The sequence below is a fragment of the Equus przewalskii genome, chromosome X, assembly GCF_037783145.1.
Source record: "Equus przewalskii isolate Varuska chromosome X, EquPr2, whole genome shotgun sequence".
In the NCBI taxonomy this organism is placed as follows: Eukaryota; Metazoa; Chordata; class Mammalia; order Perissodactyla; family Equidae; genus Equus; species Equus przewalskii.
Window position 1 is genome coordinate 43,013,334 of NC_091863.1, and position 13,570 is coordinate 43,026,903.

Genomic DNA, 13,570 nt, shown 5'->3' on the forward strand with positions numbered 1-13,570 from the left:
ACAATGATGTAAACTATCACGAACTCAAAAAGAAGAACTTGTATTCAATATAAATATAGAATTTCCAATACTCAACAATAAAAAATACAAACTGTGCAAGAGATCTGAGCACTTTGCCAAAGAGATATATGAATGGCAAATAAGCACATGAAAATATACCCAAGTCATCAGTCAGTAGGGAAATGTAAATCAAAACCACAATGATACAACTACATCCTACTAGAGTAGCTGTCAAAAAACTGACAATGCCCAGTGCTGCAAAGGATGTGGAGAAACTGAAACTTTCATACACTGATGGGAATGCTAAATGGTAGAGCTACTCTGAGAAACAGTTTTACAGCATCTGAGAATGTTAAACATATACTTACCAAATATCCCAGCAATCCAAATCTAGGTATTTACTCTAGAGAAATGAAAACACAAAAAATTGCATGCAAATATTTACAGGTGCTTTATTTGTAATTGTCCCACACTAGAAACAACTCAACGTCCCTTCAACTGGAGAATGGAGAGACCAATGGCAGTACATCCATACAATGGAGTAAGACTCAGAAATAAGGAACTATTGATAGACCCAATAATGTGGATGAATGTCAAATGAATTATGCTTAGTGAAAGAAGCCAGTCTCAAAAGGCTAAATACTGTATAATTCCACTTATATGACACTCTCCAAAAGAGAAAATTCTAACGACAAAGAACAAACCAGGGTTGCCAGGAGTTAGGGGTAGAGAGGTTTGTACTATAAAGCAGCAGGAATAAATTTGGTGGTGGAGGGCTAGGGATAATGGAACTGTTCTGAATCTTGTGTTGGTTACACAACTATACGTATTTGTCAAAGCTTACAGAACTATACGCCAGAGGGAATTCTATTCTGTATAAATTTTTAAAATAAAATTTAAAACTCTATAGGCATAAAATAAGCCTATATACTGTAGGATTATTTTTACATGATATTCATGCCAAAGCAAAACTATAGGGACAGAAAACTGATCGGTGGTTGACAGGATCTGAGGCTAGGGCTGGGGTTAACTACAAAGGGATCCGGGAGTTTTGGGGGCGATGTAATTATCCTACATCTTGATCGTGATGGTGATTCACTACTGTGTACATTAGTCCAAACTCACAGAACTTAAAAAGGATGAACTTCATTGTATGTAAATTATACCTTAATTTAAAAAAAAAAGGTAAGAGGGAAAAGTCTCAAGAAACAGCTTTTTTTGGGGGCTGGCCCCGTGGCCGAGTAGTTAAGTTCGTGCGCTCCCCTGCAGGCGGCCCAGTGTTTCGTTGGTTCGAATCCTGGGTGCGGACATGGCACCGCTCATCAAACCACACTGAGGTAGCGTCCCACATGCCACAACTAGAAGGACCCACAACAAAGAATATACAACTATGTACTGGGGGCTTCCGGGAGAAAAAGGAAAAAAAATAAAATCTTTAAAAAAAGAAACAGCTTTTTTAAAAACTTATCATAGGTTGTAGAGAATCTGGAGTCCCAGATTCTTAACCTGACATGACTACTTTAGTTCATCTGTTTGATTTGGGCCAAATTATGTTCCTACGCTGCTTCTTACTCATCTAGAGACTACTCTATTTCTAGTACTTACTTACCAGGATCTCTTAAGAGTACTAGAAAATATTTTAAATGTTAAATCATGAAATACCATATGGTTGTAAAATGGCCTTAGCTGTCCTGGTATCCAACTTTCCATTGTAAAACTATTATCTACCAGGAGAGTTTGATAAGATAGTGTGAAATAAGTTGGACCCCAACCAAGGGGACTCAGAGTAGAATTTTTACAAGACTCTATTTTTTTTTAAGACTGGCACCTGAGCTAATATCTGTTCCCAATCTTTTTTCCTTCTTCTTCTCCCCAAAGCCCCCAGTACATAGTTGTACAGTCTAGTTGTGAGTGCCTCTGGTTGCACTATGTGGGACGCCACCTCAGCATGGCCTGATGAGCCGTGCCATAGCCACTCCATGGATCCAAACAGGCGAGGCCATGGGCCGCCAAAGGGGAGTGCATAAACTTAACCACTCAGCCATGGGACTGGCCCTCAAGACCCTATTTTTTAAAACAAAAAAAAGCAAGAATGTATTTAAAGGGCTTGATAACACAAAGTGGCACACAGTAGGTACTTAATGTTAAGGAGGCAGTATAACACAGAGGAAAGGGCCTGCATAAGGTTTTATCACACCTGGCTTCCAATCCTGGCACCACCACTTAACATGTCATCTTAGGTACACCCTGACAAATTTCTGAGCCTGCTTCTTTATCTTTCACATGAAGAGGCTAATCCCTTACTGGCAGAGCTATACTGAGGGTTAAAGGAGATAACAGGTTTCCAGGGTTTGGTGCAGTTTGTGCTTAAGCAATACATAATTCTCTCCTTTGGCTGCCCTGGAACGCAGCAGTGTGCACTTCCCTGCTGATCAGCCTGCAAGCCAAGGGCGCTCACCACTCCACCACATGGCTCCACTCCTAGGATTTGAGTAATAAATTAGAGGATGACAGCATGAAAGACAAGGCTAAGATGTGGCTGTGGGTCCAAAGAAGGTGTGGAAGTTTGGGGTAGTAGGCAAAGACTGAAGCAATCTAATCTAAGCATCACATCTTTCAGATGTGATGAGTCTTGGGTAGACTGCTGGGAACTAAGGTCGTATGCATAACTAAAACCACCCCTGGGGAAGTGAGAAGATTGTGTTTCTGCTGCCATCATCTACCCCAGTCCCTTTCTGAGGGCCCCTGGGACTGCTTGGGCCCACTGCCCCCGTCTGATGGCGTAAGCTCCTCTGGAGGAGGTGGCTAATTATATTTAATGGGGTATAATGACTTCTAGACACTGGAAAAGGAGTTGCCTGGTGCACCCCAGATACAGAAGCTCTTGAGGATGCAGCCTGTGAATAAATGGCAACAGCACCTTTTTGAATCACAGAATTCAAATGCTGGTACTGGATGAGACATGGTCACACAAGGGCAGGGCCCAGACAGAATGCTTCAGTTCAAGGGATTCCTCCAACTCAGTCTACCCAGGAATGCCCCAAGGCAGGGCTTGCCCCTAAGGCACCCAGCCAGCCTACAAAATGGTGCCTTATTTTCCCTTCGTGCAAACAAGGTAGTGTTTACCACACTTCATCACCAGCCAGGCTTGTGTGTTCTCTTCTTTCCTATATCCTATCCCCAGACCCTTTCAGAGACACAGAAGGCTCATCACTGTTCCCCCTACTCCCTCTGCCGCCCAGGTGAGGATCTGTGGATTTGGGTGGGAGGAAGACAGATGGCCTGTAGCCCATTGCAGGAACGTCTTGTCGCTGAGATCTGTTGTGGACTGGTAAAGAAATCATCACCCTTCCAGGACCACACCCCCCCCCCCCCGATCCACCAGCAACCTAGCCTCTAGCTGCAGGTTTAGCTGTCCAAGAGGGTTTTATGAGGGGTCAGCCCTCCAACCAGTCCAACCTACAGGATTGGGGATAAACTGTTAGCCTCAGGGATCTGCTGATGATTTATTTCTCTTGTAAAAGGAAGTGGGGGTTAAATAAGGTATTGGGTTTGCCAGTTTCAGCCACTAGAGACTTTTTTTTTTCCTGAAGAATGGACGAAACACCGTGTGTGTGGTGGGAGGTGGGTGGGGAGGGGGCAGCACGGTGGGGCTTCTTTTAATATTTAGGTGCCTCAGGGAGAAGCAAACCATTCCATCTGTATTCCCCTATCCCACTGAAACTGGTGCTTGGAGTTGGGGGGTGAGATCAGTCCATCAGTCACCAGCACTGTCATCAGCGTTGCCAGAGAGGTCGAGGACAGACATCATGGTATCAGACAGCTTGCTGGCAAGTTTATCTGCAGATGGAGAAATACAGGCAGTCACTTGGGTGGCTAGCTTGCCAAAAGGAAGCCTGCAGGAGTTAGCCTACATCTATCCTTGGCCTGCACCAAACTCCGAAACTGGCTCATTTACCTCTCAACACTACACAAAACAACTGGTGGGCTGCTGGCAGCCACTGCTCAACCTCACAGGTAGAACCATTGTCTACCTGTGAAATGATCACCCCTACGTAGCTTCTATCTCAGAGTGTCAGATTCACTGGGATCCAAGTATTTTTATCCCTTCCTAGTATCAAAACAGCAAGTTTTTTTTTACCGTGTTGAACTTAGCATTCTGCCAGTACCCTCAAAGCACTCACAGCAAAGAGGCAGCATGACTGTAAGAGCTTTGCGCCTGAAAGCTCACCTCCCATTCCTCGAGGCACACTGAGGAATAGTTATGTTCCTCAAGATTCCCCTCAAACATCACCTCCTCCAGGAAGCCTTCTCTGATCACCCCTACTCCACCACCATCTCCAGGCTGAGTTAGGTTCCCTCACTATGCTTTCTATGTCTTCAGCGTGCTGACAATGTCTGTTTTCTTCTCTCCTCTCCACTCTCCAATAAGACCAGGACTTCACGAGCAATTCATCTGTGGATTCCCAGGAGTCAGGATGGAATCAGGCCAACAGTGAATGGTTATAAACACAGCCTAATTGAAAGAACTGGGCCAATGGAGTCAATCAATCCTAGGTTTGCATTTTGTCTCCATCAAATATTAATTGTCTTACCTTGAGTGTGTCACTTAACATCTCTGGGCCTCAGTTTCCTCAGTTACCAAATGAGGATAAGACTTTCACAATAAGTTAGTGAAGATTAGTATGCCATGAAGACCTAAATGGGCCAGCCACACAATGGACCACCATCAAAATGGAGGAAGTTCTTTTGTGAATTGACATGGAAATATCCCCAATACATAGTGAATGGAAAAATAATGTGGCAAAACTGTACGTTCAGTAGATTGGCATTTGTATAGAAAAAGAGAACAAAGAGTATATAGGTATTTGCCTGTGTTCCTATCTCAGGAATGAGATATAAGAAATTAACTAGTTGCCTATCGGGGTAGGCCTGGATGACTAGGGGATGGGTAGGAGAGAGACATTTTACTATATATCCTTTTGTACCTTGAGTGTATTGCCTAGTGATAAAGTAAACGTTATATATAGCCAGTAAGGTTCCTAACACATAGAAAGCAGCTGATAAATAAATGGTGTCTATTTGATATATAGGCTAGGCCAGCGGTTCTCCAAGTGTGGTCCCCAGAGGAGCAACATCAACATCAACTGGGAAACAGTTAGAAACACAAATTAGCAGGCCCCACAGCCAACCTACTCAATTAGAAACTCTGGCGGTGGGTCCCAGAAATCTGTTTTAAGAACCTTCCAGGCAATTCTAATATAAGCTAAGGTTTGAGAACCATTGTGCTAGTAGGTGAGCCTCCTAACCCACCCCTGCCCTCTAACCCTGGTCTGGGGCTGGATACATGGAGATACTCATTCAGGAGCCCCTAAATCAAGGCCCCAGGTGGGCTCTTTATGGAGCACAGCGGGGTGGTCAGGTGCCCCCACCTGTACGCTTCTGCATCTTCTTCTTATTCTTCAGGGCAGATGCCAGAGCCTGGCCCTGCTGCAGGGGGTCCGTCTCCATGATCCTCTGCAGCATTGGGCGGCGGTCTACTGGGCAGACGTCCACTGTGCTATTGTTCCTGGGGCGGTGGTCCACATTGCGCTTAGCCCACCCCATCTGATGACGGTTTGGATTGGTGCAATACCCAGTGAGATCTCCAATCTGGGGAGAGAGAGGATAACAGTGAGGTCTGGGTCCCCAGAGTACCTCCAAAGACTTCTGCAGAGGAGGCAGGGACAAGCTTAGGTAAGAACAGGGAGCCTGGAGCCATGCAGAACTAAGCTCTAAGTTTGGCTCCACCACAAATTAGGTGCTTAGCTAAGCTCTCAGTCACAGTTTGCTCCTCTGTGAAATGGGAGTGGATAATGGGTAGCTTGCATGGCTTTTATAAGAATAAAATGAAAAAGCAGAGTTACCTGATCAACGACAACTGGTATTACAATGATTCTTTGCTCCAGTGACCCTTCAAGGTCTTACTCAATTTGACAAATATTTTCTGACAACTATTTTGTGCCCAGCTCTGTGTGGGGAAATGCTAGAGAAATGAGTCAGATGCAGCCCCATCTTTGGGAAACAACTAGGCTAAAGAGGATACAATCAACCATACCACAAGTCAGAGTGCAGTAAGTGCCCACCAGAGAGACGCAGCATAAGTGGCAGACGTTAAGAGGATGGTCGTGGTCAACACAGTTCTATTGATGGGAAAGTCATTCCTGAGTGAAAATTGGAAAAACACAGAGCATACCTGGGCACCCAAAACAGTGTCTGTTTGGCTGGAGTGGAAGGTAGATGTGGGTAGTAAAAGTTGGTATTGACAGAAAGCTCACTATGTGCAAGGTACCATTCTAAGCACATACATATATGCGTATGTATACATATTTAGGTATATGTATACAGGTACACATGCATATGTATTAACTCACTTAATCCTTGCAACAATGCTATGACAAACAAGGCACCTAAGGTCACACAGCTAGTAAGCAGTGGAATAAATTAGAACCCAAGCAGACAGGCTTATATATGTATGACCACCTGCTACACTATAGTGGGGAAAAGGCAAGGCTACCACACTATACAACTCTGGGGTTGCAGGGGGACACCATTCACAATATAGCACACCAAAATGGTATCTCCCACACTTGTGCAATGGAGTGACCCTGCTCAGGGCCCTGAACCTGAGTCTGGAACTCGTAGTGTAAGTGGAGAACTACTACAGGTCCCTGAGGAAAAATGGTAGGTTCTGGGGCTTATGGACTCAGTGAGAAATATTATCAGGGGATAGCCTTAAATATACAACTTGACAGTGATTTTCCTGTAAGCACCAAGGGAACCTTTGAAACTATGTAAGGATGGGAATGGTATGATTCCTGACACTGCCCCAGTGCAGGTCTCATCGTCTCTTACAGAGTACACGTGACAGTTTCCTTCCTGGACTCCCTGCCTCCCCCCGGCCCCTTTCTTTCTAACCTGATTTTTGCCCCAGCCGCCAGTGATAGTTCTAATACACAAACCTGACCATGTTGCTTCCCTGCTTAAGAAACCCTCCCAGATAAGAACAATCTACAAGATGTATTCCTAAGTGAAACAAGCAAAGTGCAGAACAATATGAATAGCATGCTACTATTTGAATTAAAATAGATCTCTGTATCTGCTTGTAGGTATATATATGTGTGTATAAAGATGGAATAGTTCTGAAAGGATGCTCAAGTCTGCTAATAGTGACAGCCTCCAAGGAGGGGACAGGGTGGTCGGGAGATAGAAGCAAGACAGAGACTTACTTTTCACCGTATACCCTTTAGTGACTTTTAAATTTTATACATGTATTACCTAGTCAAAAAATAAATAAAAAGAAAAAATATTTTAAATAAACAAAATGGAAAAAAAAGTAAAACCCTTTGGAAAAACCGATCAACTTTCAGTGTTTTCCTACTACCCATGGTTGAAACTCAAACTCAAGGCCTTCTGTGATCTGATTCCAGGTTCATCTTTCCTCTCTTCCACTCCCACTCCAGCCACCCTACACCACTAACAATTTCCCCAAAACACCACGCTCTCTTTTTGAGCCTTGCCATGAGCACAGGCTGCGCCCTCCCCCACGGGCTGCTGCCCTCCTTGTCCAGAGAATTTGTCAGCCTTCAAGAGATGGCACAAGCATCAAGGCCTCTAGGAAGACTTCCCTGACCCACAAGTAGTAAAGGTCAGAGCCCTTAGATCTATGCTTTCCCAACCTCTGCCTCCACCCCTAGCTTATATGTATCCTACCATAGCGCAGATGTCTGTGTCTGAAACCCACTAAACTGTGACCTCCTGAAGGGCAGAGATGGGGGGACTGGCAGAAGAGGAGGCTGAAAAAGCCTGCAACATGGCATATCGACTTGATCCTGTAGGTGCTGGGGAGTCATGAAAGGGGAGGTGACATGGTCAGATCAGGAAATTAGAAACCATGGGACACATGTCCAGGTAAGAGAGGATAGGAAGCTTAGACTAGGCTTATAGGAATAGTAAGGACAGAAAGAAGCCAACAGCTTCTCAAGAGATTTAGGAGGGAGAAGCCAGGGGACTAGGTGCTGACTATTATGGGATACTGGATACTAGATAAAGGGAAGGAAGAGTCAGGGATACTTACGTTTGCAACCTGAACAACTGGGGGGCTAGACAGGGATACCTGTTCTCTGGGCTGGAGTCGGGCTAGGAAAGCTGCTTGATTGAGACAGCATGCCTCGTCCTTGGACCTGCCAGTGCTTGGCAAATGACACACCCAGCCAGGCACCCAGGGAGCCCAGAGGGAGTGAGTGAACAATCCATGTCTCCCTACCATTATAGGCAGACCTCGCGGGAGCCAGGCAGAAGGGAGTGACCACTTCCCAGAGCCCTGGGTAAGCAAGAGTTGCCATGAAGAAACGGGACAGGTACCTTATACACGGTGGTTTTATTTTCCATGGCATCTGCTATTTTCATCATCGGAGAATGGAGCCACTTGATCTCCATTTCGCGCGGGTCCACGTCACCCAACAGCTCATCAGATTCTCCAGTGGCCAAGCCTTTAACACAACCAACACCACTGTCAGAGCCCTGGCTTTTCCTTGATGCCAGCCCCCTGGTCAGGCCTCAGTGGAAAAGATATGTGGATGCTGCCCAGAGGAGTTGGGAAGGACAGTTCTTTAATTCCTGCTGAGAGGCCATATGACAAAGGATTAAAGGCCTGGGTTTTGTAGTAGGGTACTCGCCTGATGGAGCTGATCCTGGAACCTCAGTTTCCTCATCTGGAAAATGAGAATGCCATAAGCCCTATGACACAGGGGTGCTGTGAGTCATAGCAGAGGATTCCTGAAATGCACTGGCCCAAGACACTGTTCTGTAAATGGTAGCAACTGGGATTCCCTCTCCAGGACCAGGCCTCTCTCCCCCTCCCTCTGGCCCCTTGCCTGGAGCTGACCTCCACTGCAAACCACAAATGTGCCCATTGCCCTAGGCCCATACTACCCTCACACCTGTTTCTAAACTTTGCCCTCAGCCCCTCCCCTGGGCCTCTAATCTCTACTCACTCTTCAAGGTCCAACACTAGGGCCAACTCCTCCAGGAAACTCTCACCATTAACCTCTCCCTCTTCTCAATTTCCCAGACCTCAATCTTTTTCCAAAGTGCATGCTCAGTGATAGAGCCTCTCTTGCCTTCACATCCAGCCAGGGTCAAGCATCACCATAAGAACATGAGCTCTAATTCCTCCCAATTGCCCACTTGAGAGAAGAGGAAAGTAAAGTTCAGAAAGGGGAATGACTTGCCCAAAGCCATATGGGGAATAAACTCTGAAGTGAGCAAGTCCTCTAGTCCTCATTTGTGATCTAAGGACACTAAAAGGCCCAGAGGAGGAAAGCTACTGGCCATCAAGAGAAACATAAAAACTGGAAGCCAGTCCAGCTAGGGCTTTCTCCATTATTCTAGAGTGCCCACAGACAGGCCCAGAGAGCACCAGGCACCCTTCTAGGGTAGGATAGAGAAGGAAGGAGGAGCCATAAGCCAGGGCTGCAGAATGGTAGTATCTGAAGAGATACTCCTACAGGAGTTTCTGAAAGACACACCTCTGTACCCCAGCAAATAATCACCTTAATAACAGCTAATATTTACCAAGCATGTACTATATGCCAGGCACTGTTCTAAGTGGTTTTACATATTAAACAAGTCTTCACAATTATCTTATCAGGTGGGTGCTAGTGTCTCCGTTTTACAGATGATGTCATTGAGACATGGAAAAGTTAAGCAACTTGTGCAGCATCATACAGCTAACAAGAAACAAAACTTGGATTTGAATCCAGGCAGTCCATTCCCACTCAGCTACTCTGAACTGGGTAAATCTTTGACAACAGGGCAGAAGAACTGGTTTGAATGCCACCTCTGCCTGCCACTGACCATGCGCCATTTGGCAAATATCATCTTTCTGTCACTCAGATGCCTCACTCGCCAATGGGGGTGAGAATAAAATCTAGGAGCGGACATGCAATGGCTGAGACAAAGCTTAGGGCAACATGAGACAAGGGGTTTTTGAGAGGAGTGTCTCAGTCCACTCCAGGTCCCAAGAGATGGGGAAAGGAACCTCACATTTCCTGAGCATCTCACTGTGTACCAGGTACTTTGCTGATTTTTTCCTATTGACCAAGAGCCCACAACCACCTCCATGGCCCAGATTAGAATTCTCCACCTTGTGGGAGAAGACACTATGCTTAGAGCTGGTTAAACAATTTTGCAAAAGCCAGAGTAGGGTCAGGGCAGGAGGAGGTCAAATGTGAGATTTGGTGTCAGGTCTGTGTGGCTTCACCAGGGCAAGACAAAGTGCTGGGCAGGCCAGTCCACTCACCACCACTTACATTCCATGGTGTCTTCGTTGGCCTGCTCAGTATCCTCAATGTCAAAGACCTCAGTCATTTCCTTAACGATCTCAGCACTGAGATGGGCAGGTAGAGTGTGGGTGGCAGGTGGAAGTGTATAGAAGCTGATCTTCCCGCTGCATTGGGAGGCGGGAGGAAATTGGTGGTGATGTCATCAAGAGAACAAATGACCAAAGAGAAGATGAGTTGCCAAATCAGAAACAGTGAGGGACAACAAGCAAACCCAGACAGTGGCTCCTGAACAAGAGGCTGAGCTGCTGGATAATCGCTGGCCATAAATTCCCGAGCAGGACATGACCTGGTGCCTTGGCCTTCCCTGTCCTGGGACCCAGGAAGTCAGGCTGCCCCCACCGCTGCAATGAACATAGATGAGCCCCTTGGTGGAACCTGACTCCCAGAGGGCCTCACCCTTACCTCTAGTCCCCTCCTCACCTCACCCAGTCAGCCAGGACAGCTTTGGCCGCCTGCTCCTGACTGTATATGCCTCCCTTCTTCTTCTTCCCCAAGCGGTGGGCCACTGCAGTCAGAAAGTGCTCAGTGGTCTGGAACCCAGAGACACCGTAATAGTTGGAAATCTGGTAAAGGGAGGAAAAGAAATCATGAGGAAGAATGAAGGGCCCTTGGAGTGGGGTAGGGCATGAGCAAGAGCCCTGCGTACCTCCTCCAAGTTACAGCGCTGCAAGATGGTCTCCACCGGGGTCACGGGGTCTCCCAACTTCTGCACATGGATGCAGTTGCGCAGGATGGTGCCCACCTCTGAGTTGGGTCCTGGAACAATGCCTGGGGCATCCAGCAGCCTGATGAACTTGTCCAGGTAGACCTCCTGCATAAACCTGGGGTGGGAGAGAGGAGATGACAGAGGACACTGACAAGCCCAGGTGTGTCTGGCATCCTCTAGGCCCCAGTCACACAGTTGAGAGAAGCGGTGAGGGGCAGATTGCGTACAGATGAAGGTGGAGCGATGTGGGGCCGGGGGCTGTGGAGCCCTACCGACCTGGAACTGATTCTAGTCTAGCCTCTGCCATTGGGAACTGAGCTGCAGGACTATGGGCAAGCTTCTGACTCTCTGAGGCTCAGCTGCTTCATCAAGGAAGCAGAGCTGTGTATTCGTAGCCCAGTCTTACACATCTGCTAGGAGGCTTCAAGGAGCTAAGAGGGAAGCACCCAGCTAGGAGCCTGGCCCACACCTAGTGTGTGTCAGGTAAACAAAGGCTGTTAGTGAGATTACCACACCCAGGGAAGAATCAGAGGCTGGTCTAAGATAAGGAAAGGGACAGGGGCTGAAGGCATGGGAGTTGGGTGAATGGTAGGGTCAAGGAGCTGTGGAGTGGGGGAACAGGCAGGTGCTTACTTGGTGACCCCAGGAACAGCTCCCACACTGCACGCACGGCTGCGCTTCAGGCTATTGATCAGGCTGCTCTTTCCAACATTGGGAAGGCCTACAGAGGAGCAGCAGATGGGTCAGGGCAGGAAGGGCCCTCAGGAACATTTGGGCCAGCCTGTATGTGAGTGGCCCATGCAGGGGCAGTGACCAGGACACAGGAAAGCCAAAAAGAGAGCCAGGCCTCCTGCCTTACCACCCCAGGCCCTGACCAAGCCCTCATATGGCCTTTCTAGCCCTCTCCTCCATTTGTGAGCATATTGACTAGACAAGGCCCTCATTCTAGATATGACACTCACCTCCCACCTACAACCAGCCTGAGAAAGGTGCTCAATGCAAGGCCTCTGTGACATGATCTAACAGAAGGTAGACATTTGCAAGTGTCTGTGAAAGAGAAAACCATCTCCCCTGGTGTGTAATTCACCTGGCGAGGGGGCTTAACTCCAGATGCTAGTCTCTGAGCAGCTGTCTGCTTGTGGTGTGGTATTTTTCTGTTTGGGCATCTGTGAGTACCTCTCAGTATGAGAATTTCCTTGTGTGTTTCTCCCTGAGTCTCTCATTCCCACCATTCTCTTTCTCTGTGGGCTAGAATTTACACGTATATCACTTTCATGGATGTGCCTGGGTGTGTGTACGTACCCCTCGTGCGTGGAAGGTACATGTACACCTCTTTTTCTCTGTGTCTCTTGGTCTCTTGGTTTTTCTCATTCTAAATATCATTGCTTTTTCCATTTTTGTCTTTCTTTCCTACTCACGTTTTCTCTACCGCATCTTTCCTTCTCTACGTATCTCTATAAGCATCTTTCTCTGCCGGTTTGTCTCACTGTCTCTCATTCTGGCCATTGTCTTCTCTCTGATTCTCCCCACCCTGCCAATTCGGCCTCTTTGTAATTCCCTCTACGCCAACTCATCTCATTCTCTACGTGTTCCTTCTTTCTGTGGGCTTGTCTCTCTCTCTCTATATGCCCCTCCACACCTGTTTCACTGTGTCTCTTTTTCTCTCTCCCTGTCTATGCCTCCCTAACTCTCTTCTCTGTCTCCATTTCTCTCTATATATCTATCTGTCTCATCATAGACACATCTGTGTATTTGTCTCTCTCCGTGACTCTGGGTGTGTGACTGTGTTTGAGGGTTGAGTGTACCTAGGCACACGTGTCTCTCTGTGGCTCTATTTGCTTGGGGAGAGCAGAGTTGGGGTGAGTGGGAAGGGTGAGGTGGGAAGGACTTGGTCTGCAGGTGTTTTGCCTCTGGATCTGTACATGTGCTTGTGGATCTGTATGTGTGCATAGGACTGTGTGTGTGTTCCTGTGTCTACATCTTGGCTCTGGCCTCGTTCTATGTGCTTCTCTCTGAGTCTGTTTCTCTATCCCTGTGTTTGTCTCTCTCTCGTTCTTTCTTTGGACATGCACATCTGCCTCTCTACATACCTAGGGTGTTTCTAGCCCTCTTATGTCTCTCTCTGCAGGTCTCTGTGCACAAGTCTGTCTCTATGTCCTTTCTGGTATTTCCTTTTTTTTTTTTTAATTGAGTTATTGATAGGTTACAATCTTGTGAAATTTCAGTTGTACATTAATGTTTGTCAGTCATGTTGTAGGTGCATCACTTCACCCTTTGTGCCCACCCCACCTTTCCCCTGGTATCCACTAAACTGTTCTTGGTCCATAATTTTAAATTCCTCATATGAGTGGAGTCATACACAGATTATCCTTCTTTCACTGGCTTATTTCACTTAACATAATTCTCTCAAGGTCCATCCATGTTATTGCAAATGGAATGATTTTGTTCTGTTTTGCAGCTGAGTAGTATTCCATTGTAT

At 46.7% G+C, this 13,570-nt stretch overlaps 1 protein-coding gene across 6 annotated transcripts in view; it reads right to left on the reverse strand.

The window, feature by feature from the left end:
• Positions 1 to 427: 427 nt before the first annotated feature.
• Positions 428 to 13,570, reverse strand: part of GNL3L (G protein nucleolar 3 like) — a 32,933-nt gene continuing 19,790 nt past the window's right edge. For 4 of the 6 annotated variants that reach the window (XM_070605454.1, XM_070605456.1, XM_070605455.1 and 1 more), the window contains 7 exons: positions 11,725 to 11,812; positions 11,032 to 11,206; positions 10,806 to 10,948; positions 10,353 to 10,489; positions 8,404 to 8,531; positions 5,433 to 5,652; positions 428 to 3,840 (listed from right to left, as the gene is read on the reverse strand). In XM_070605454.1, coding sequence (XP_070461555.1) covers positions 3,758 to 3,840; positions 5,433 to 5,652; positions 8,404 to 8,531; positions 10,353 to 10,489; positions 10,806 to 10,948; positions 11,032 to 11,206; positions 11,725 to 11,812 — 974 coding nt within the window. In that variant the 3' untranslated portion in view covers positions 428 to 3,757. Of the gene's footprint in view, positions 3,841 to 5,432; positions 6,204 to 8,403; positions 8,532 to 10,352; positions 10,490 to 10,805; positions 10,949 to 11,031; positions 11,207 to 11,724; positions 11,813 to 13,570 lie in introns of all 6 variants that reach the window. The other 2 variants (XR_011536105.1, XR_011536106.1) reach the window with 2 other exon arrangements.